Below are 22,024 nucleotides of genomic sequence, written 5' to 3'. Positions count from 1 at the left end.
ACTTCCTGTGACAAGCTAATGTTTTTTACCTACACTTAACAGCTTTGAATAAAAACATCTTCAGAGCTAGAGCAAAATGTATACTAACAAATGACTTGTACCGTTGGCAATACAGCCCTGTTCAGTGTGCCTTCCAGCTCAGTGAGAGTGGGGCAGCTTAATCTGCAGGGAACCTACTCTAGCAGTCACTCCTGTTCAGCGGTTTTACTTTGGGAACGGAATGTAGAAAACTGGGGGAGGGGCCCAGATAAGTGGACGATGAGTTGCTGGTTACCAGCTTAGCACTGAATCTGAAATGAGAACTGTTGCTCACAGCTCTTGAATGTAGGTGTCAGCTTGAGCAATTTTGGGAGTTCATTTCTATATAGATAATATTTCTATTAGATAAGTTGTATTAGCTTCATAAGCTACAAAAATTTTGCTTACTTAAGGGACAGTTAAATATCAATGTTCACGCATATTTATTTACACTAAGAGAAAGTGGGGAAAGTTTATAGTACAATATTGGAGAAGATATGTATTTGATGTAGAAATTTTTAGTTGATGCATGTATAAGCGGGTTAAAACCAAGGTCTCACAAATGTTACACATATACTTTACCACTGGGGTACACTCATACCTCAGTCACTATTTAACAAAGAAAAACAAATACAAACCAAACATATTTTCTACCATTAACCTAGGTCCTGCCAAAGGAAATTTCATTAATATAAACACCCGAATATATGTGAATGAGGGAATGCTTTGTGCAATTCAGGCTGTTTAAAATGCATGTCTGGCCAGACAGTGGTGGCACACGCTGTTAATCCCAGCACTCAGGAGGCAGAGGTAGGCACATCTCTGTAAGTCAAGGCCAGCCTGTTCTACAGAGTGAGTTCCAGCAGGACAGGTTCCAAAGCTGCACAGATAAACCCTAGCTAAAAAAAAAAAAAAAAAAAAAAAAAAAAAAAAAAGCATGTCTGACCCCTATGACCCCTATCTACTGCCTGCTAGTACCAACTCCCAGGCTCCAGTTCTAACAACCACAAATGTTCCCAGACACAATGTACTCTGACATACAATAATGGCACTCATTATTTATTGGCACATGTATGCCTCCATTTGAAAGTTAATATTAAAATTACAAAGACTGGTAGTTTTTCTTCGTTACAAACTTCTGACATGAAAGTTTTGTTAAAAGTTTCACACACTGACTTATCAACATTTAATTTATTCAAACTGTTCAATGAAATTTCTCTGATAAAGTAGTCTCAATTTGCTATGCAGGTTTCCCTTGTGTACAAATTTTGAAATAGTAAGGAGCATGTAAGTTTTCTCAAAAATTTCATTAACTGAATTAGCTATGGAAGATTTGCATTCTTATCAAAACATCATGCACAATGGTTTGAGAAAGTATTCCTCAACTAAACTAAAAGAGCATTTGGGGATAAAAATGAGAGCACCTCTGCTCTCTCCAGACAGTTACATTTCTCTTAAATCGGTGACTTTCTGACAATGGATGTCAAGGTCATCACAGGTCAGGCCACGTCGGGCCCAGAGATAATGAAAACTCAACTGAGGAGAAATGCGTCTGTGTCCTGGTGGAAATAATGAGCACCGTATGGATGCCCACTTTTCTGTAGGGCTGTGACATGGTCAGACAGACTATCTAATGGAGACACAGAACTTTCTCTATTAAGGTGGCCTGCAAACAGTACACTGTCCTCATTCATCACATTCTTGGAGTAGCTCCTGCGCGTGGCTTGTCTGATGCCCATTGATCGGTTCTGCTAAGAGAGCTTGCTGCCTTACACTCAGGGGCCTTCCCTCAGGTGAATTTTCTGATGCACAGAGAGGGATGACTTATGGTAGAATGTTTTCCTACACTCGCCACACTCAAACCTTTTCTCACTGTCGTGAGTTATCTGATGCCTGTTCAGGTAGGACTTCTGGTGAAAAGCCTTCGCACACACTTTGCACTCGTAGGGCTTCTCGCCTGTGTGCGTTCTCTGATGTACAGTGAGATGGGACTTGCTGTAAAACGTTTTCCTGCATTCTTCACAGGAGTACGGTTTATAACCCGTGTGGCTCCTTTGATGGACAGTGAGGGAGGACTTATGGAGGAATGTTTTCCTGCACTCTTCGCATGCATACGGCCTGTTACCTGTGTGATTCCTCTGGTGCCTGCTGAGACTCGACTTCTGGTAGAAAGCTTTCCCACATTCCTTACATTCATAGGGTTTCTTACCAGTGTGAGTTCCCTGATGCATGCTGAGGTGTGACTTACGGTGAAAAGTTTTTCCGCATACACTACATTCATAAGGTTTCTCCCCGGTGTGTGTTTTCTGGTGCACAGTAAGGTTGGACTTCCGGTTGAATGTTTTCTGACATTCTTCACATTCATATGGTTTGTCACCTGTGTGAATTTTCTGATGTATGATGAGGTGTGACTTAGAGTAGAATGTCTTTCCACATTTGTCGCACTCATACGGTTTCTCGCCTGTGTGGGTTCTGTGATGCACATTCAGGTCTGACTTACAGTAGAACGTTTTCCTACATTTCTTACACTCGTAGGGCTTCTCGCCTGTGTGGGTTCTCTGGTGTATGGTGAGGGACGACTTGTGGTAGAACGTTTTCTTACATTCTTTACATCCATAGGGTTTCTCACCTGTGTGAGTTCTCTGATGCCTGTTGAGGTGGGACTTACGGTAGAACGATTTCCCGCACATATGACATCCATAGGGTTTATAACCTGTGCGGGTTCTTTGATGCCTCCTGAGATTTGCCTTCTCGCTAAAGCTTTTTTCAGATTGATGAAGTTCATAAAGTTTTGTTCCTCTGACTCTCTGACGTGCAGTTTGCTGTTTTTTCTGATGGAAAATTTTCTCACATTGTCTACATCTGTAGGATCTGACTCCAGCATTTATTATCTGTTTTTTGTGGTATGATTTCTTAATGAAGGTTTTCTCACAATCACTACACTTGTAATATTTCTGTACTTTGTGTGTTTTCTTATGTTTAGTGAGCTTCAACTTTGAACAGAATGTTTTCTTACAAACACTACATTCAAAAGTCCCTGCCCTTCCCCAAGTCATCTCCACCTCATCAGATGCCTTCCCAGACTCACCAGATTTGCTGGAACTATGAGTAATGTGAAACCTCTTATTTGTCCATGATGCCTTTGTGTTGTAGGTTGCTTCTTGCCTGCAACACTGAATATGCTGTCGCGTACTTGGAGCTCTGTTATACCGTTTATGATGCTGTGCACGAAAGGGGGTCCTGCTACTGACAGAGCCATCAAGTTCCTTACCAGTCTGCATGTTACCAGGCTCGTTAGGGGGAAGCACATTCTGCCATACATTAGGTGTTGCAGGCCTCATTCCTGAGGAATTTCTATTCTTTACAGTCAAATTTGAAACATGGTTTGAGCTCATATTAAATATTTTTCCTAATTTAACATTCTTCTCAGTCGACGTGTTGCTGTTGGCAATTACCCGGTGCCACAAATGTCTCTCTTGATTGTCCTGGCTGGTTTCATCCAGTTCATTTACTTTCTGGACATCTAAAAGAAAACAGAAATAACCAAGCTCCTATTACAGCAGAAAGATGAGGAATTGCCTTCTCATTCTCAGTACATTATGATTTCAAAATAATATTGATATAACGTATACAGAATCTATACATTAGACTTTACAATGTAAAATCACATCACCTCATTGATTTAAAATGTTTTATTCATTTGAAGCACGAGATAGTTAAATGTTCACCTGTGCCTAGCTGTATATTTCAGTACCCTCATTTCCACCTGCTATTTTCCCATTCCTTCATCCTAGGTCTTTGATTCATGCCACTTCCCTTTTCTTTCTGAGGATGGAGGTTTGTACGGTTTGTCTTTCACTTGATCAGAAATACAATTTAGACTTAGAAAAGGACTGATCCCTGCGTGTTTAGTTTTTACTTTTCCATGAGGAACCACAATAGAAATTTAGGGGGTTGGATTATAAACACAAATGACCTTATTCTCACATGAAAACAGCTAATTCTAGCCCTCCAATTCCTAATGGAAATTTATTTTATGCTCCCTAGACCATAAGAGGGTCAGGAAGTTTCAGGCTACCTCCATGTTGGACTAATGTATTTCATTCAGGAAACAGCCATGCCCATATTCTTTGAAATGTTTTTCTGTATATTTTTGAGATTCATAGAATAGACATTCTTCACTTAGAGTAAGGTACATGTACCCCCGCCTTGAAGCTCTTTGTTTCTGGAAGCTTCTATTTTGTATTATAAATGGAGCCTTCTATATAAGTCTATTGTTTTCCCCAAGAGAGACTGCTGATAAGAGACGTCCACACCCACACAGCAGTCTCGGCTCTTCACCATGAAATCCTTGCTCCACTTAAGTCTCTTCATATCTAAGACCTACTTGTCCTGTCAAGCCTAGGTTTTCCCTTTCCATGCTGGGTGATTTGGTTGTGCTGAATGTCCCTCACTTTCATAGATTCTCATTCTGTGGGACAGAAGACTTGATTCTCAGCTTCTTTTTCTGTTCTCATCAATCACCTTAATTAATGCCTGAATAACTACGCTACCAATTCCCAATGGACATAACCACTCTCAAGTCTATATTTTATGCCCACCTATGTATTACGTATACCAAATTTGTAAAAAACAAAAAGTAATATTAAGATTAAATGAATAACAATATCCCTTAAATTCTTTCCCTTTAGACTTCTCCTGAAATAAAATGGTGTATAGTTTTATTTCTTAGTTTGTGATAAAACATTCTTTATGACTCTTATCTTACAACTAAATATTTTATGTTTAATTTTTTCAACAAAATGTAAGCTTTTTATACTTACTTGTAAGTTTTATTACTTACTTACATGTCTAATTATAAAGGTGCAGTGTTTAGGAGCTAACCAAATACCATGTGATAAAAGAATGAACACAGCCAAAAATGCGTGGGGTAGGAAACACTGATAACTGGAAACTTAGAGAAAGTAGCTAACCAACTAGCCAAAATTATCTAGGAAGTTCCATACAGTTACAGAAATTTGTGAACTCAAGAAAATATATAACAAAATAAAAGAAAGAGAGAGAAGAGGTTCATGTGAGAGTTCTCCTTGGATAATGTACACAGGAAACACCTGATGTACCAGTACCATCAGTGAAAAGAGCTCAACATGGCCAGTGTCTATTAGATCTGGTCATCCTGGTCTCTTTGTCCAGGGTGTATTCACTGACCTGGCCGACTCTGCTCTGGAACTTCTTCTACTCTCCACGGTTCAGTTCCTTGTTCCAACTTAAAGATCACCTCAGGTTTGGTAATGCAGTGACCTGGTAATGAGAAATAATATAAGATTTTACCACATGCTAAGTCAAGTACACTGCAGAAAGACACCACCTTTGGGAAGTGAGTGATTTCTAGGCAGATCTGCAGTTTGTGAGTGTACCCTCATATACTTCATGGTCTTGCCTTTAGTAAGTAATGTTAAATGGCTTGAGGAAGAAAGTAAAGATGGGACAAAGGAAGCAAAGATGAGCAAAGAACGCAGCTCTGTTCTGTGATCTCAAATGCCTGAGAGACTAAGAAAGGAGGAATACTACTAGTTCAAAGTCTGTCACAGCAACTTAAGACCCTGTCTCAAAATAAAAAATAAAAAATAAAAAGGGTGCTTGGGATACAGTGCAGTGACAGACTTGCCCAGTATATATAAATCTCTACATTAATCTACAGTACTAAAAACAAATAGAAAAGGGAAATCTAAAAGTGGATTTTAAGACTACTTAAATAGACACAATACAGTTCAATAAAAAAAAAAGGAAGGAACAAAGGAAAGTCCTCCTAAGAACCATGCAGAGGAAGAAGAGTACCAAGTCTACCAAGCCGTCCTCTGTCACTAGATGCATGGCATGGCATGGCATGTGTGTATGCTCTTAAAAAAAAAGTTTAAGCAATCTGAATTTTGGAGCTAAGACTCAACAAAAACTTAAGGAAAACAAAAAGGTGGGAGCTTCCACAACAGAACTAATTCAAGTGTAGAATAATGTGGTCAGATTTCGTTTTGTTCCTTTTTTATGACAGGGTGTCACTATGTAGCTCTGACTGTCTTGGAGATCAGGCTAGCCTCAAACTGAGAGATCCACCTGCCTCTGCATCCTAAGTACTAGGATTAAAGGCATGTTTCATATTTTAAAATGGAAAAAGAAATTAATTGCATTTATTTATATGTTATTTGTATGAATGTTTTGCCTGCATATATGTCTATGCATCATGTTCATTAAGTGACTGTAGATTCAAGGAGAGATGGCTGGAGCTTCTGGGACTGGAGTTACAGATGGTTGTTGAGTGGTCATATGAGTATTTGAACCCAGGTTCTCTGGAAGAGCAGGCAGTACACTTAACTGCTGAGCCATCTCTCTAGCCACCCCCCCCCCCCAAAAAAACCCAGAACAAAATTACAGTGGCGTTCAAGACAGAGTTTTTCTGTGTAGCCCTGGATATCCTGTAAGTAGCTCTAGAGACAAGACTGGCCTCAAAGTCATACAGATCCACCTGCCTCTAGCTCCTGAGTGCTAGGATTAACGACGCGTGCTACCATGCCCAGCACTTATAAATGTAAAGTTTGCTACTGTTACAAATCATAATATAAATATCTGTGTTTTCTGATGGTCTGTGGTGACCCTTGTGAAGGGTCATTCAAATCCCAAATGGGTTGAGACTCACAGGTTGAGAACCATTGCTCTAGAGAAGCTTGCCTAATACACAGACAGCCCTACGGGAAACACTTAAGAGATGTTACACAGTAAGTGAAAGGACCACCATCATTAAAAACCACATGAGCATATAAAATTAAGCAATACAGTGGATACACAAAAGAAAAAGATGAAAGAAACCATTAAATATAAAAAATTAACACCGAGAAAAAAAGAATACAAAAAAGAGCCACCAAAAATGTCAGAAATATGTTTTCACTTATCAAAAGAATCCTCAGGTGTAAATAAGAAAAATATAAACTATTTGAACAGATGAAAATAGCAGACTCAGTATATGGAAAGATATTAGATCCCCTATATCTTACCGTATTCAGAAACCAAATTAAAATATAACTAAAATATAAATGCAAGATCTGACAGTTCTGAAATAAATACAGAAAACTGAATATTGATTCAAAGATTTTATTTCCTTTTTGAGATTGGCCTTCCTACATTACCAGGTTGGTCTGGAAGTTCTAGACCCAAGTAATGCTTCCTCCTCAATTTCAAGGGTGCAGGAAACACAGACATGCACAAACACACGAGCACAAAGATTGTGACATGACCTCAAACCATAGTCATCAACAGTGAAAACTGACAACTGGGATTTCATAGATATAAAACCTCTATTCAGAAAAGCAAATGATAGAGCAAAGTGGTAACAGACACAATGAAAGAAAACGTCTGAAATTGTACAAGAGGATAATTTCTGGAATATATAAGGAATTTAACAGCAGAAAAATCATTTAATTAAAAATTGAACAAGGCTACTCGAATAGGTATTTTCCCAAAGGCATACAAATAACTCACAAACTCATCAATAAATGGTTAATATCTGTAAACATCAGAAAATGCTAATCAGAATCACAGTGAGCTATCAAAACACCTGCAGCTAGACTACATCAAAAGCACAGACAACAAATACTGATGAGGGCACAGACAGACACACTATTCCACATTGTTTCTGAGGATATAAAATTGTTACTATGGAAAACAGTATTAAAGTCCCTCAAAAAATAGAAATAGAACTATCTTTATGGCGTAGCTATTACTAAATATATTTTAAAAGAAAATTAAATCAGTATTTTGAGAGATCATGAGTTCAAGGTAATGGGCTACATGAGATCTTGTCTTTTAAAAAGGGTATTTATGTATAAGGGAATATTATTCACTAAGAAACTCAAAAATTATCTCAAGCAAGAACTGATGAATGTTTTTGCTTAGTTATGGAAGTTGGGCACAAAAAGATAAACACTTGTTTATAAGTGGAAGACAAAGTTTCACTCAGAGAAACAGAGGCAAGAGTGGTTAGCATGGCCTAGAAGAGAACGTCAAGGAGGGCAGAGTGAAGATGGCTAGTGCATTCAGGGGTACAGCCTGGACAGCCAGTATAGCTTTCAGTTTTCTAGGGCACAGAAGCATGACCATAGTTGAAAATGATTAAATGCTTCAAAATAGCTAACAGAGAATTTAAATGTTCCCAATATAAAGATGTGCTAGGTCTGCATAGACCTGCCAATTTCTGGAGGTAGGTCTATACATACATATAAAATATTATGTGTGTGAGTATAAACAAATTTCAGACATGATTACTGTTCTTACTAATAAAGGAAGTGCTTCTTATACTACTGGGTACTTCTTTTACTCACCCAAGGACTCCAGAATCCTGTAGGTCTCCAGCATCACGTCCCTGTAGAGCTTCCTCTGAGCATCATCCAGGTCCTGCCACTCCTCCCAGGTGAAGTCCACATAGACATCCTCAAATGACACCAACCCCTGTAATGAAACATTTCTCCTCAACTCAAGTTTTGGGCCTATCAGAAGACAGGAATGTGGGAGTTTGCTCTTTGAGAGTGTGTCTCACATGAGCTGCACATTAGTTTACACTCTCTATCGCGGGGGGAAATCACTAATATCTGCATCTGTACTAATTTAGTAATTGAAAAGATGACTACTACAGAATTTCCATCCTAACAAAAATGGATGGATTATGTGCTGTAAAACATTCGCAAGGCCTTGGATTCAATCTGCAGTAACAGACACACAGACACAGACACACACAGAGACACGCACACAGAGACACACATAGACACGCACAGACACATACACAGACACACATAGACACTCACACAGACACATACACAGAGACACACATAGACACGCACAGACACACACACACAGACACAGACACACAACAGACACAGATACACACAGAGACACACACAAACACACATAAGAGACTGTTTCTTTCTCTCTTAGAAAAAGAAAAAAAGAAAGAAACCTTGTCCACAGTTGGCCTGATAATCTAGTCTGAGTGAGGACGGCACACCTACACCCTTGAAATGATGTTAAACAAAGACACATGCCAAAGCAGAACAGGTAATGAGGACTGCTAAGCATCCTGCAGGTTATAGCATAGTGAGTTCTCGGGAGTAACAAACCACAGAGGTCACGTTGTAAAAGCACAGAACCACGATGGTTAATGGGCCTATCAGTAGAACCACAGAGGTGATGATTCCTGAGCAGTGGTGAGTTATAAAGTTATATGTTCGGGTGACTGACGACCAGGGATTTTGCTTTTCAAAACCGTCTAATTCCAACAACTTGAGTACATTTACAGTAATCCTTATATTGGCCTCTTAAATCTAAGATCTGCATTTTGAAAGACAACTCAGGAAAGGTGGACAAAGAAGGATGCAAATGAAGAATAATGAGAGAAGAAACAAGGTCACCTGCACTCAAATATAACAGCATTAAGAATATAGAACAGGCCGAGTGGTAGTGGCACACACCTTTAATCCCAGCACTCGGGAGGCAGAGGCAGGAGGATCTCTGAGTTTGAGGCCAACCTGGACTACAAGAGCTAGTTCCAGGACAGGCTCCAAAGCTACAGAGAAACCCTGTGTCTAAAAAAAAAAGAATACAGAAGAGAAACCACTCTTTTAATAAGTAGCAATTTTAAGGTTAGGTGGGGCTACATGAGATCTCATCTCAAAACCAACAAAGCAAATAAAAGATCACAGCTAAGCATGGTGGTGCACAGCTTTAATTCTAGCACTCGAGACAGAGGTAGACAGATCTCTGTTTTAAGTCAGGGTTACAAATTAAGACCCTATGTCAAATAAGCAAACATATAAACAAGCACACAAAGAATAGAGGGGCTGCAGGGGGAGGCCATGGCGGAGAAGATGGCGGACAGGAAGGCGGGAGAGAAGCCAGAGAAGCCGCAGCGAGCCGGAGCCGCCGGAGGACCTGAAGAAGAAGCAGAAAAACCTGTGAAAACTAAGACTGTTTCTTCCAGTAATGGAGGGGAAAGTTCCAGTCGCAGCGCTGAAAAGCAATCGGCTCACGAAGAAGCTGCAGACCTCCCAACAAAGCCTACAAAGATCTCCAAGTTTGGATTTGCCATAGGTAGTCAGACGACGACAAAGAAAGCATCAGCCATCTCCATCAAACTTGGATCAAGTAAGCCTAAGGAAATGGTTCCAACTCTTGCTCCAAAAACCCTTTCAGTAGCAGCAGCTTTCAATGAAGATGAAGACAGTGAGGCTGAAGAAATGCCTCCAGGAGCAAAGGTGAGGATGAAGAATATTGGAAGGGACACAGCAACATCAGCTGGACCAAACTCCTTTAATAAAGGAAAGCATGGCTTTTCCGATAATCAGAAGCTATGGGAGCAAAATATAAAATCTCATCTTGGAAATGTACATGACCAAGACAATTAAATGAAGTGTTTTGCGATTGGGGTGTGGGTGGGTGCAGTTAGAAGGAACGGTCTCCTTTTGTAAAGAATGGTGTAAGACTAGCTTTGGAGCCATATTTTCTTTTCCTTTTTCTTTATCTTTTTTTTTTAAGATTGAGTGGTACACTAATAAATGAGAGCTTGAAATTAGAGGTAATTTGTGTTTTATATACAGATTTCAAGACATTTGCTAATTTTGTAGTTTCATGTGATTAGTTTCCAAAGGTTACAGATAATAAAGAAATCAGAAGTGGTACCTTTCTAAGAATTGCATATTTTTTTAGACACAACTATTAGCACATTAAGAGGGAAGCCAAAAGTCACTGTCTACTTAAAACTGTGAGCAGCTCCTCTCCTGTGTCCACTCCCTCATTACCTGAACTGTCTGGCTACCAGGAGCAGCCTTGTAAAGAGGGAGTATTGGATTAAAAAGACAATGTTCCTGGACTATTGACTGAAAGTAAATTTAGATAAAATTAAAATAAATAAACCTTTTCCTATGGGCAGTTCATTTTGTTTTGGGTTGTCATATACTAGTATTGCATTGCTATCAGTGAGTATAGACGCTTTGCTCTTTAAAAAACATTTTCTGTCAAAAATTCTTACGTGAAGTATTATTAAAAATAGCCCACTTCACTTTAATGGAATTTGTCTCCATTCAGGAGTCTTCAGTGAACACTATTTGCTACCAAAGTAAATCAGTATTTTGAATGTGCTTCTCTTGGTTTTTATTCTAGTTCGTATAAGCATTTCCACCAGAACTTGAGGCAAATCATAAGGAAGCTGTTTCTTTAAAGTAAAAAATCCCACCAAAAATATAAATGTACATACTGCTTTAAGTATTTGACTGGTTTTTATTTTTAAAAGGTTTAAATACCAAAAAAGGGGGAGGAAGATATAACATTGTATGAAGACAGATAAGGCAATGAACTTTCTGTGACTTTTGAAGCATTTAAGTTACTAACTCATTAGCTCCAATTTGAATTGAACTCACAAGATTTCTTTGTACAACTTCATGACTTACTTTAAGTATGTACATATTGTACAACTCCATGACTTACTTTAAGTATATACATATTGTACAACTCCATGACTTACTTTAAGTATATACATATCGGCCAGTGGGTTCAAAAGCACATTTTAATGATTGAAATAAGACAGAAAATGCTTCTTCAAACACATGTTCATTATGAAGTCTCTCACATACTCTTAGATTTGTGTATTGCTGGTGTTTTGTAGTTTTATTGTATATGGGCTTTTTTAATGTGACAGTTAATGCATCTTTAACAGTCACAGACAAAATAAATGATGAGGTTTCCTTGAAAATTACAATGTTGACTTTGGAGGCAGCTTCAGTGAGTTTCATTGGTGGTAGTTATTCACTAAGCATTTTTAATGTAATAACTTCCAATAAGCAGCCTGCAAATATTCATAACACTTTGTTCACTGTATTTAAGTTTACTTAATAAGCCCCAAGTAAAACAATGGAAATGTACATAGCACTGTTAGTTCTTACATGGTTTAAGTATATCAAGATACATAAATTTAACTTTTATGTAGGCAAACTGTTCGTTTGTCCATTTTACTGTTTGTTGAAATAACATCTCTCCTACATATTTACTTGACTCAAATGATATTAACCTAAGGTCAAGGTGAAGAGAGACAGATGACTGAGCTGAATGTCTTTACTAAAATTACAATAAATTTTGTCAAACTTGAAAAAAAAGAAAGAATAGATAATTTATCCTAGAAAATGAAAAAACAAAAATGAAAAACTCTGGGACTAAAATTTGGTAATTGTATGTTGTGCCTGGGGTAAAAAGAGATATATACTTCCAGGCTGTATACATGATCAGCTAAGTAGAAAGTAATTTTCTAAAAATTAAGGGGAATTACATTGACTATGATAGGTAATATACTGATCTTAAATATACTGTGAGGTTGGTTAGTTTGTTTTTGAGACAGTGTCTGATGTAGTCCAAGGTAGACTCAAACTCTGTATAGCTGAGGCTGGCCTTGGGCTCTTAATCCTCCTGCTTTCAGCATACTGAGGATTACAGATACTATGTTTCTCTGGTCAGACATGTGGGAACTGGCACTGGATATTAGACCTGAGATGGTTTAAAAGAAAATGAACCCCATAGGGAGTGGCACTATTAGGAGGTGTGGCTTTGTTGGAATAGGTGTGGCTTTGTCAGAGGAAGTATGTCATTATGGGGGTGGGCTTTGAGGTCTCGTATGCTCAAGCTATGCTCAGTGTGCTAGTCAATTCACTTCCTGTTGCCTACAGATCAGTATGTAGAACCCTCAGCTCCTTCTCCAGCACCGTGTCTGCCTGCATGCTGCCATACCTCCTGCCATGATGATGATGGACTAAACCCCTGAAAATGTAAAGCCACCCCAGTTAAATGTTTTCCTTTATAAGAGTTGCCATTGTCGGGCTGGAGAGATGGCTCAGAGGTTAAGAGCACTGACTGTTCTTCCAGAGGTTCTGTGTTCAATTCCCAGCAACCACATAGTGGCTCCCAACCATCTGTAATAAATATCTGGTGCCCTCTTCTGGCCTGCAGGGACACATGCAAGCAGAATGCCATATACATAATTAATTAATAAATCTTTAAAAAAAAAAAGAATTATCATTGTCATGGTGTCTCTTCACAGCAAAAGAAACCCTAACTAAGACAGGACCTAGCAATCAAAAGACAGTTTTAGCAAGAAAAGTAAGATTTCACTAACAGCAGAACCTCAGTCATACAGATAACAAAGTAAATGAAATGGCTTCAGGAGGACCCAAGAGGCTGTAAAAATGGAAGGAAGAACATAATTTGTAGAAGAACATTCAGTGACAGGACCACAGGAACTGAGAAACATTCTTAAATACTTTTTCTAGAAATAAAGAAAAGCTCAATATTAATACATTAATGTATTTCACTGAATTCACAGTTCCACTGGTGGGGGTGTATAATCTTGTGATCATTTTCAAAGACATGGAAAGGGCATTTTTTTAATTTATTTTATGCAGATGGGTGTCTTGCCCACCCCTCTGTGTGTGTGTGTGTGTGTGTTGTGTGTATCATGTGCATGCAGTGCTCAGAGAGGATAGAAGGCCTTGCATACCCTAGAAATGGAGTTACAGATGGTTGTTAGCTGCCATGTGGATGCTGGGAATTGAACCTAGGTCCTCTGGGAAACTAGTCTGTACTCTTAACCCCTGAGCCAATTTTAAAAGCAGGAGCCCTTTGCAAAGTTCTTAGCAAAAAAAAAAAAAAAAATCAGAACAGTCTTTCTTCTCATGATAAAAATATATGTCTCTTAACCTAAGAAGCAGCATGACAGCTGAGGGGAAAGGGAATGATAAGGATGCTCTGTCTTTCCAGGCAAGCTTTGGTAGGCCTGTAATCCCAGCATTTGAGAGGCAAAGGCAGGAGGATCCATGTTTGAAGCCAGGCTGGTCTACCATAGCATGACCCTGTCTACAAAACTCAAACATCCACATGCAGACCCACATCATCAGCACCAGCACTGTATAAGACATACCAACCAAGGTCAATGCAAAGGGGGAAATGCAGGCTATGGTTTCCTTATCATTTAGAAGTAAAAATACCTGATAATCTCCTTTAAAGTGTTTCAAATAGAAAACAATAAATTAAACTATAAAAAATTAAACTCTACATGTGAAACGATTCATACAACAAAAGCATGGGAAGAAAACCCTGGCCATCCTAACAACAAAACTATGCAAGTATATGAAGGAGGAAGACGGTGAAGGCTTTTAAAAGCAAATAAAGAGAATGCCATATTCACGGAGTAGAATTTTACACCATAAAGACACTGACTCTCTGTAGGTCAATAAACTAATTCAACAGCAGTGCAGCAGAAACATCAAATTCCTAGATGTGGACAAAGGGATTTCAGTTTGTATGGGCAACTGAAGCAGCATTAGCTGCTTTGGGCTTCCATAACATGCCACATTTTCTCAGTCCTGCAGGACCAAAACCAGCTGATTCAGTTTCCACTGCAGCCTTTCTAGGCTTATAAAGGACACTTCCTTGAGGTGTCCTCATGTAGTGCAGTGAGGAAGGCCTCTCCGTCTTCTATAATACTAGGGACTAGCACTTTTTTAACCACAATTAACTCCAAAGTACCCTATCTCCAGATAGAGTGACATTTGGTTTTAGAGATCAGCCTCACCATATAAACGCATCCACAGCATTTGCCACTCCTAATGCTGAAGAAAAATCAAATGCCTACTTGTAGTCTCTCCAATATCAGGTGTATAATCCCCACTTAGCTTGGCTAACCAAACAGTATGGTTCATGTAGGCCAGAGGACAGCCTCAGATATAGTTCCTCAGAGCCACCTTCTCTCACACTGTGGAATCCCTAGCCTCCTTCCTTAGAGCCCTGGGTCCCAGGTCCCCCCTTTAAATACCCATTGGTATAGTATGTATGGGGTCCTTTAAATAAAGACAATGGGCAGGGTAGGGCAAGAGGAATCGGTACCTGGTGTTCCATTTTTAGGATGCTGATGGAGGACTCTCATTGGTTAATAAAGAAACTGCCTTGGCTTTTTGATAGGGCAGGATTTAGATAGGTGGAGTAGACAGAACAGAATGCTGGGAAGAAGGGAAGTTAGACAGCCGCCATGCCTCTCCTCTCTGAGACAGATGCCATGGAGCCAGCAGCCAGGTCAGACATGCTGAATCTTTCCCAGTAAGCTACCACCTTGTGGTGCTACACATATTACTAAATATGGGTTAAAGCAAGATGTGAGAATTAGCTAATAAGAGGCTGAAACTAATGGGCCAGGCAGTGTTTAAATGAATACAGTTTGTGTGTCGTTATTTCCAGGGCTAAGCTAGCTATGCGGGGGCCGGGTGGGATGAAAAGCAGGCCTGCCTGCAGCTCCTTCTACAGGATGCCCTCTGTGGACGTCATTCTTCTCTCCATAACAAGGAGACAGTAACACACATTTGAGTGTGCAGGCCTCATCCTGAGCAAATCTGTAATAACGTAAAGGACAGAAACGCAATCCCTACCTCCTTCTATGAAAGCACAGGCCCCAGCGCCAAGGGAGGAGGTGGAAAGGTGACAGCCGGTGACCCCAAAACAAACCACACAGTCTAGTTTTCAGTGATCAAGATCTCACATCCTTCGAGAAAGTTATTTTGAATGTTTTGCTTTTGGTATCCTTCACTGGAATTGCTCAGCTTCATCTTCAGACCATTCTTTGTGTAGAGAAACAGTTGGTTTTATTTTGGGCCTTTGTTACTTTGCTCAACCTTTTCATGTGTCATATTTTTAATGAACACAGTGTCACCTCATCTCCAAATGATTATGACCTTCTTCCTCCAATTTATATGACTCTCAGTCATTACTGCTGCCACGGGTCCTGGAGAGCACCTCTAGGATAGTGATAGACGAAGTTCTGAGAATGGATATGTCTTATTTCTCTTCTCAGGAAATAAAAACACTGATTCATTAAGTATGACATTACTTTCAAGTAAAATGCAATCTTATGTCCCTACACTGTTGTCGCCTCTCATCTCAAAAGGCGGATTTTCTCCCGTTTGTTTTCTGCATTTATTGAAAGGTCACATGATTTTTTTAAAATTTATTTAATTTAGTGTATGTGCATGCTTGTGCTACAGAGCACACGTGGAGGTCTTATGGAATTTGGTTCTTTCTTTTCACCTTGGGGGTCCTAGAGAGCCAACTCAGGCTGTCAGAACTGAGTACCTTTACCCATGATCCATCTTGGTGGTGGCTCTTGTGGATTTTCAATTGTTGATAGCTATGGCACATAACAATAAATCGTGTTTGGCAAAAGAGCATAGTGTGTGTGTGTGTGTGTGTGTATTATATATGTATATATTATATAATCTCATATATATATATATATATAATCTCATACTACTGTTTCTAGATAAGGAAATAAAGATGAAAACATGCACGTCTATTACCGTCCATGGTTACTTAGTTACCTTTACTGGCGCCTTGTGCTTCCTTGCTCTGCACCGCTGGGACCATCTGCAGTGACTGTAAGACACTGACCTCTTCTTGTAGCTTCTCTTCTGCCTTCCAGTGTCAAGAGTTTGATTGTCCTGATGCACGTTCTTCTGTAAAACCATACAGTGTTGAGGATGCCACGGGAGTGACCGGGAGCCACATTTCAGTGCAATGACACATGAACTAAAGCAAGATTCAGCAGAATGACCCCCAGGCTCCCATGAAGGCGTCACACTATTGTCTTGTGAGCTTGGCCCTGAGTTTGGTCAAACCCTTTGTTGAAGCTGTCAAAAAAAGCAAATGCTGAAAACTGCCTCAAAAGCATTGCAAAATTATTAGACACTATGGCAGTGACACAAGTATTAGCACAGGTTTTGCTATAGTGTGCAGAAAATCCTTTTAAGTTTCTGCCCTGCAGGTCACACTGTCTTAAAAAGACACTTTCAATAATATCAAGTTAAAACTTTCAAGTTCCGTGGAAAATAAATTATAGCTACCGAACAGCCAAAGATGCAGGAATTCTGAGTTATTCTAACTGTTCTAGTTAGCGGAAATTTTTAAATGGATTTTTAAATGGAGTGTGAAATGTTTCTAAACATGTGAAGAAGTGCATAGATTCATTGATGACCATGGCCACACTCGTGACAAACTTCCTAGGACTCTGTCCCAACCCCTACTTTTCAGCACCACCCAATAAAACATAGCAGTCTATGGATTCATCAAGGGATTAATCTATTCATGAGGCCAGGGCCACTGGAATGCCACCTCTGGAAAGGGCCTTGCACAGCCAGCCAGAGGTGTGTTTTTACTAATGTAGGAACAGTCGGTCCAATCAAGATGACAAGATTACCAAGCACACATCTAGAAGTTACAAAGATGGAGTATGGTGCACACAGACCCATCGGGGTGGTACATTGGGAGCAGAAACATAATCACAGCAAAGGACTCGAATTCCTGCTCACAAGAGCCAGCACAATAAGAGCCTTCGGGATGCAGGAGATGCGGCAGCCCAGGCTCAGCCCACACCTCCGGCTGCTCCATCGCCCAGGGCTGTCACTGCTAGACAAGGGGACGCCAGACACAGCAGCTGTGGCACCAGGGTCCCGACGGGTGCGGCTGAGGACAAGTCTCCCTGGAGGCTCAGCCCACGTCGAGACCGGGGGCGACAGAAGCCCTGAGCACAGCCCTGCGCAGGCCTCGGGGAGCCAAACCGTCCGCGCACAGCACAGCGGAGGGGACGAGGACCTGCCCCGGCCGCTTCCCGCGGGCAGCACTCACCATGGCGCCCCCCGTCCGCCTCCCTCAGCTGACAGGCCCGAGGCGCCCGGACTGCCCAGCACAGCTGACGGATCAGGCGCTAAGATGGCGCGAGACAAAGACCCGCGAACTAGTGAACCCGCGAGGGCCCGCCCCTGCGCCCGGGATGCGTGCCTGATTGGATAGAACCTCAGTCCCCACCCCCTCGCGCCTTGAGTGACCGCAGATGGCACCAATCAGTGGCTGACTAAGACTTTGCCTGAATAAAGACGTCTTCGAGTGGTTTTTGTTTGTTTTGCGTTTTGTTTTTCGAGACAAGGTCTTGCTGTGCAACCCGCGCTGGCCTCGAACTCATGACAGTCCTTCTGCCTCATCCCTAAAATGCTGAGGTTGTAGGAACTGACCACTATGCTCCCCTTATCTGCAGCTGTCTGAAGATAAAGCTCACTCCGGGTGGATAAGAGATTGGGGTTTGATCTTGTTCATAAAGTCATATGAATGGTGAATTAAATGTAGAAACGAGTTGTTCACAAATGTAAAGAAAGACGATCATTTTTAAATTTCCAGCAACTTTTTCTTTGATCTTTATTTCTTTGGTTTTGGTCCCAGATCTTTGAACAGAGAAGCTGACAGAGATCTAACTAGCCATCTTTTAAAGAGGATGTCAAGTACAAATAAAATGTGAGGCACAGTGTCATTTAAAAATTTCTTACAAAGCCGGGAGGTGGTGGCGCACGCCTTTAATCCCAGCACTCGGGAGGCAGAGGCAGGCGGATCTCTGTGAGTTCAAGACCAGCCTGATCTACAAGAGCTAGTTCCAGGACAGGCACCAAAGCTACAGAGAAACCTTGTGGGGGGGAGAGGGGGGAGTCCTGACGAGTCTAACGGGATAATCACCTGACTGACACACCCCTGTAGTTACTATAAAAATGCTGGAAGCCAGGGCCTTTGGCGCTGTGCCTGCAGAGATGAAGCTCCTCTGTGAGGCTCAGGAGCGTGGGGACCATTGTCAGAGGACCCTGGAGAGAAGAGGACCCTGGAGAGAAGAGAGCTCAGACACCCCACTCCTTACCCCCTACCCCCACCGCTCAGGGCCCGCAGAGCAAAGCTGCTACAGGTGGAAAAGGGGAGTGCCAAAGGGAACTTAGAGCAAACCCTCTTTCTGGTTCTGGCTCCAGGAAAAAAAAAACAAAAAAAACAAACAAACAAAAAAAAAAAAAAAAAACAAAAAAAAAAAATGGACAAACAGATGTACTGACACATTAGCTCCTGCAGATGGCGCCAAGAGCTAGAAATCCATTCCACTGGGCAAAAAGCTAGACTTCTAGTTTCTGTTTTTTAGTTTTATCCAGAGAGAGTGGTGTGTGCCACTTTTCACGTCCTTTTTTTCTTTTTTCTTATTTTTTTTCCTTTTCGTTGACACTAAATTCACATAGCATAAAGCAAACCACTTTGGCACTTAAGACATCCACGCTGTATTCCAACTAGCTCCTATAGCTAATCTGAAAATGTTTTTAGTGCCTTAAAATAGAATTTCGAAACCATTACGTCAATCAGTAATCCCACACCCCTTTTCGTCCCCCTTTATCAAACCATTTAGCTGAATTCCTACTGGATGCAGTGTTTTATGGCCTTGAACTTACTTAACCTCCACAGTTGAGGCAGGTGGCTGGGTGTCTCAAAGCTCTTAGGTTCCCAGCTGGAGCCTCTGGCTCGCGCATCATCCTTGTCGACATACTGCATGCAGGCCTGAGTCAATAGCACTGGATCTGCCTCCTGGGGAGCCTAGGGGCAGCAGCTGCAAACCTGCTAGAGTGTGGATGGTGGATGCCTAAAATCCCCGCATTTGAGAGGTGGTCTTAGGAGGATTAGAAAAAAACGCTTTTTAAAAAAACTTTAAAAAATGATGGTAATAATGAAATAACTGGTATACTAAAGTTATGCATAGATATGAGGAACCTGTGATGTTTTGATAATGTGCATGCATACGTGTAACATCTAAATCAGGGCAAACATCTATCTCCTCAAACGTTTGTCATAACTTTTTTTTTCCCACAAGACGCGGCGTGGATATCACACGCACGCGACAGGTCGGCACAAGCAGCACACAACACGACACACGGGATTCGAACTCGCGGACTCGCGGACATGCGGACACGCACAAGCACGCGCCCTACACGCTGAGCCACCGCGTGGCTCGCTTGTCATAACTCTATTTAAAAGGACAGTTTAGTATTATAGATTATGTGAATGTGGGTGAGTGCCAGTATCCACAGATGCCAGAGGTGTTGGATCCCCTGGGACTGAAGTTACAGGCAGCTGCGAGCCACCCACCATGAACCCTGGGAGCCTCACTTGGATCTCCTGGAGGAACAGCGAGTCCACTTAATCACTGAGCCATCTCTGCAGCCCTTATCCTACTGCTGCTGTCTGTAAGCATCATGGTCTTCTGAGCCTTAGCAGAGCATCTTGCTACTATGTAACTCTTAACTCAGCATCTGTTGATAGCGCTGTCACTCCCCTTCTGGCTCCACTCTGCTCACCACCCGTCTACTCTCTGCTTCTCTCTCTGAGATCAACATTTCAGCTTCCAGGTATGAGTCAGACGATGCCATACTCATCTTTCTGTGCCTAGCTCATTTTACTTAACATAATAATCTCCAGTTCTGTCTATAAGGCTGCAAACGACAGACTTCACTCCCTTCTGTGGGTGCAGAGTTCCCTGCTGCCTGTCCATTCATCCTTCAATGGAGTGGGTCTGTTTTAATTTTTCTGGGCTATCGAGAGCAGGACTTCAGGGAATGTGGAGTGTGCCTGTCATTTTTACATACTGGTGTAATCTCCTCTGAGTATATACCCAGTGGTGGGAAGCTTCAGACGGTAGCTTTAGTTCCGATTCTTTGCGAGATCTCGGTACTCCCTCATAGCCACTCAGGAGTTCACTCTAGATTTGTGAGGTTTAGGGCCTCCTTCCTGAGTCACGGGGATCCGTAAGATGAGCTTCTGCTGGCCTTGTTGCCTGGCTAGCACAGCTCATGCTTTCCCGCAGTACCTCCTCTGTTCGCACCTAAAATAACGTGTTTTCCAGAGGGTGTGCCTCCAAGGAGGTGTGTCGGGAAGGATTTGGTGCTGGACTTTCCCAACACTCCAGGGGCCTAGAGCGCCTAAGTGTCCCTCACCATCTGCTGGATTAAAGGGAGCGGTCCTTTCTGCACAGGACAAGTGGCCCAGCCTGGCAGCTAGCTCTTTTCTTGCCTTACGCTTGCAGGGCCATCAAACCTTTATTTAAGTCAATAAGAAGGAAGAGTTGGACAAATAGAGCCTGGCCCAGCACCTCACTCAAGTGACGAGGGTAAGGTATGAGTACCTGAGCAGCCAGGACTGCGCCGTGATGGGGGACAGGGAAGGGATGAGGGAGGGTTTGGCTGGGTTTCTGGATAGGAGTCTCTACTGCCAAGGCCAGAATCAGGCTACTTTCAATGTCAACATCACAATGTCCACAAAGCAGTGGAGCCAGTGTGGCTGCTCTGCAGGTCTCAGTAACCAGAGAATTTTATCTGAATTCCCCAGCACCTACAACTGGCTGGGATCCCAGCACTGACAATCTATGTCCTCCTCCTTGGGCTCCTGATGGCCCCAACCTGGCCCAGCTGCCAGCCTCCTACTGGCCACCTCCCCTCATCTCCATGCCTCCCCTTATCCTCTGTTACCAGTGCTTTTATCTTCCGTGCTCAGTACAGCTGCCCGTGCCCCTTAGGAAGATTCTTTTTCCTCTGATGCAACTTCCCTAAAGGTAAGAGCTGGTTATTTTCCGACGGCAGTAACGGGACTCAGCAGAAGCTGGTACGCTTGTCTATTCTTCCGTTTCTAGGCTCCCCTCTCCTGTCACCACCGGCAGACAGACATCTAGGCTCATTTGGACTGTGCCCTGTCTGGAGTTTTCAGGGAACCGAACTAATTCCCTCAAAATCCTCAGAAGCCATCCTGGAAAGCAGGCAGCAGGGTCGGAGGTAGGTGAGTGTTTTCTTCTTTAAAGACACTACTCAAGCCAGGCAGTGGTGGTGCACGCCTTTAATCCCAGCACTCGGGAGGCAGAGGCAGGCGGATCTCTGTGAGTTCGAGACCAGCCTGGTCTACAAGAGTTAGCTCCAGGAAAGGCTCTAAAGCTGCAGAGAAACCCTGTCTCGAAAAACCAAATAAATAAATAAATAAATAAAAATAAAAAAATAAAGACACTACTCAGTGTTTTAGTTTGGACCTCTCTCTATATTCAGTGGGC

At 41.7% G+C, this 22,024-nt stretch overlaps 2 protein-coding genes across 5 annotated transcripts; one reads left to right on the top strand and one right to left on the bottom strand.

Moving 5' to 3' along the window:
- Positions 1 to 1,056: 1,056 nt before the first annotated feature.
- On the bottom strand, positions 1,057 to 17,884 carry LOC119811733 (zinc finger protein 39-like). Of its 2 annotated transcripts, none has more exons than XM_038325709.1 (5): positions 17,767 to 17,884; positions 16,464 to 16,598; positions 8,388 to 8,514; positions 5,227 to 5,319; positions 1,057 to 3,541 (listed from the first exon to the last, which is right to left on the bottom strand). In XM_038325709.1, the coding sequence occupies exons 1-5, from the start codon at positions 17,767 to 17,769 to the stop codon at positions 1,794 to 1,796; spliced, it is 2,106 nt and encodes a 701-aa protein (XP_038181637.1). In that variant the 5' UTR covers positions 17,770 to 17,884; the 3' UTR covers positions 1,057 to 1,793. The 2 variants fall into 2 exon arrangements, with proteins under 2 accessions (XP_038181637.1, XP_038181638.1); XM_038325710.1 differs by having other exon boundaries at positions 16,464 to 16,595; positions 17,767 to 17,837.
- On the top strand, positions 9,848 to 10,463 carry LOC119811735 (PEST proteolytic signal-containing nuclear protein-like). 3 transcript variants are annotated; one of them, XM_038325716.1, is made up of 2 exons: positions 9,848 to 10,220; positions 10,337 to 10,372. In XM_038325716.1, exons 1-2 carry the CDS (start codon positions 9,915 to 9,917, stop codon positions 10,370 to 10,372), a joined length of 342 nt encoding a protein of 113 aa, XP_038181644.1. In that variant the 5' UTR covers positions 9,848 to 9,914. The 3 variants fall into 3 exon arrangements, with proteins under 3 accessions (XP_038181644.1, XP_038181643.1, XP_038181642.1); XM_038325715.1 differs by having other exon boundaries at positions 9,848 to 10,281; positions 10,326 to 10,372; XM_038325714.1 differs by having other exon boundaries at positions 9,848 to 10,463.
- Positions 17,885 to 22,024: the final 4,140 nt, after the last annotated feature.

This window comes from Arvicola amphibius, chromosome 4, assembly GCF_903992535.2.
Source record: "Arvicola amphibius chromosome 4, mArvAmp1.2, whole genome shotgun sequence".
In the NCBI taxonomy this organism is placed as follows: domain Eukaryota; kingdom Metazoa; phylum Chordata; class Mammalia; order Rodentia; family Cricetidae; genus Arvicola; species Arvicola amphibius.
Note: the sequence above shows the minus strand (reverse complement) of the source record. Positions and strands in the feature narration are given on the sequence as shown.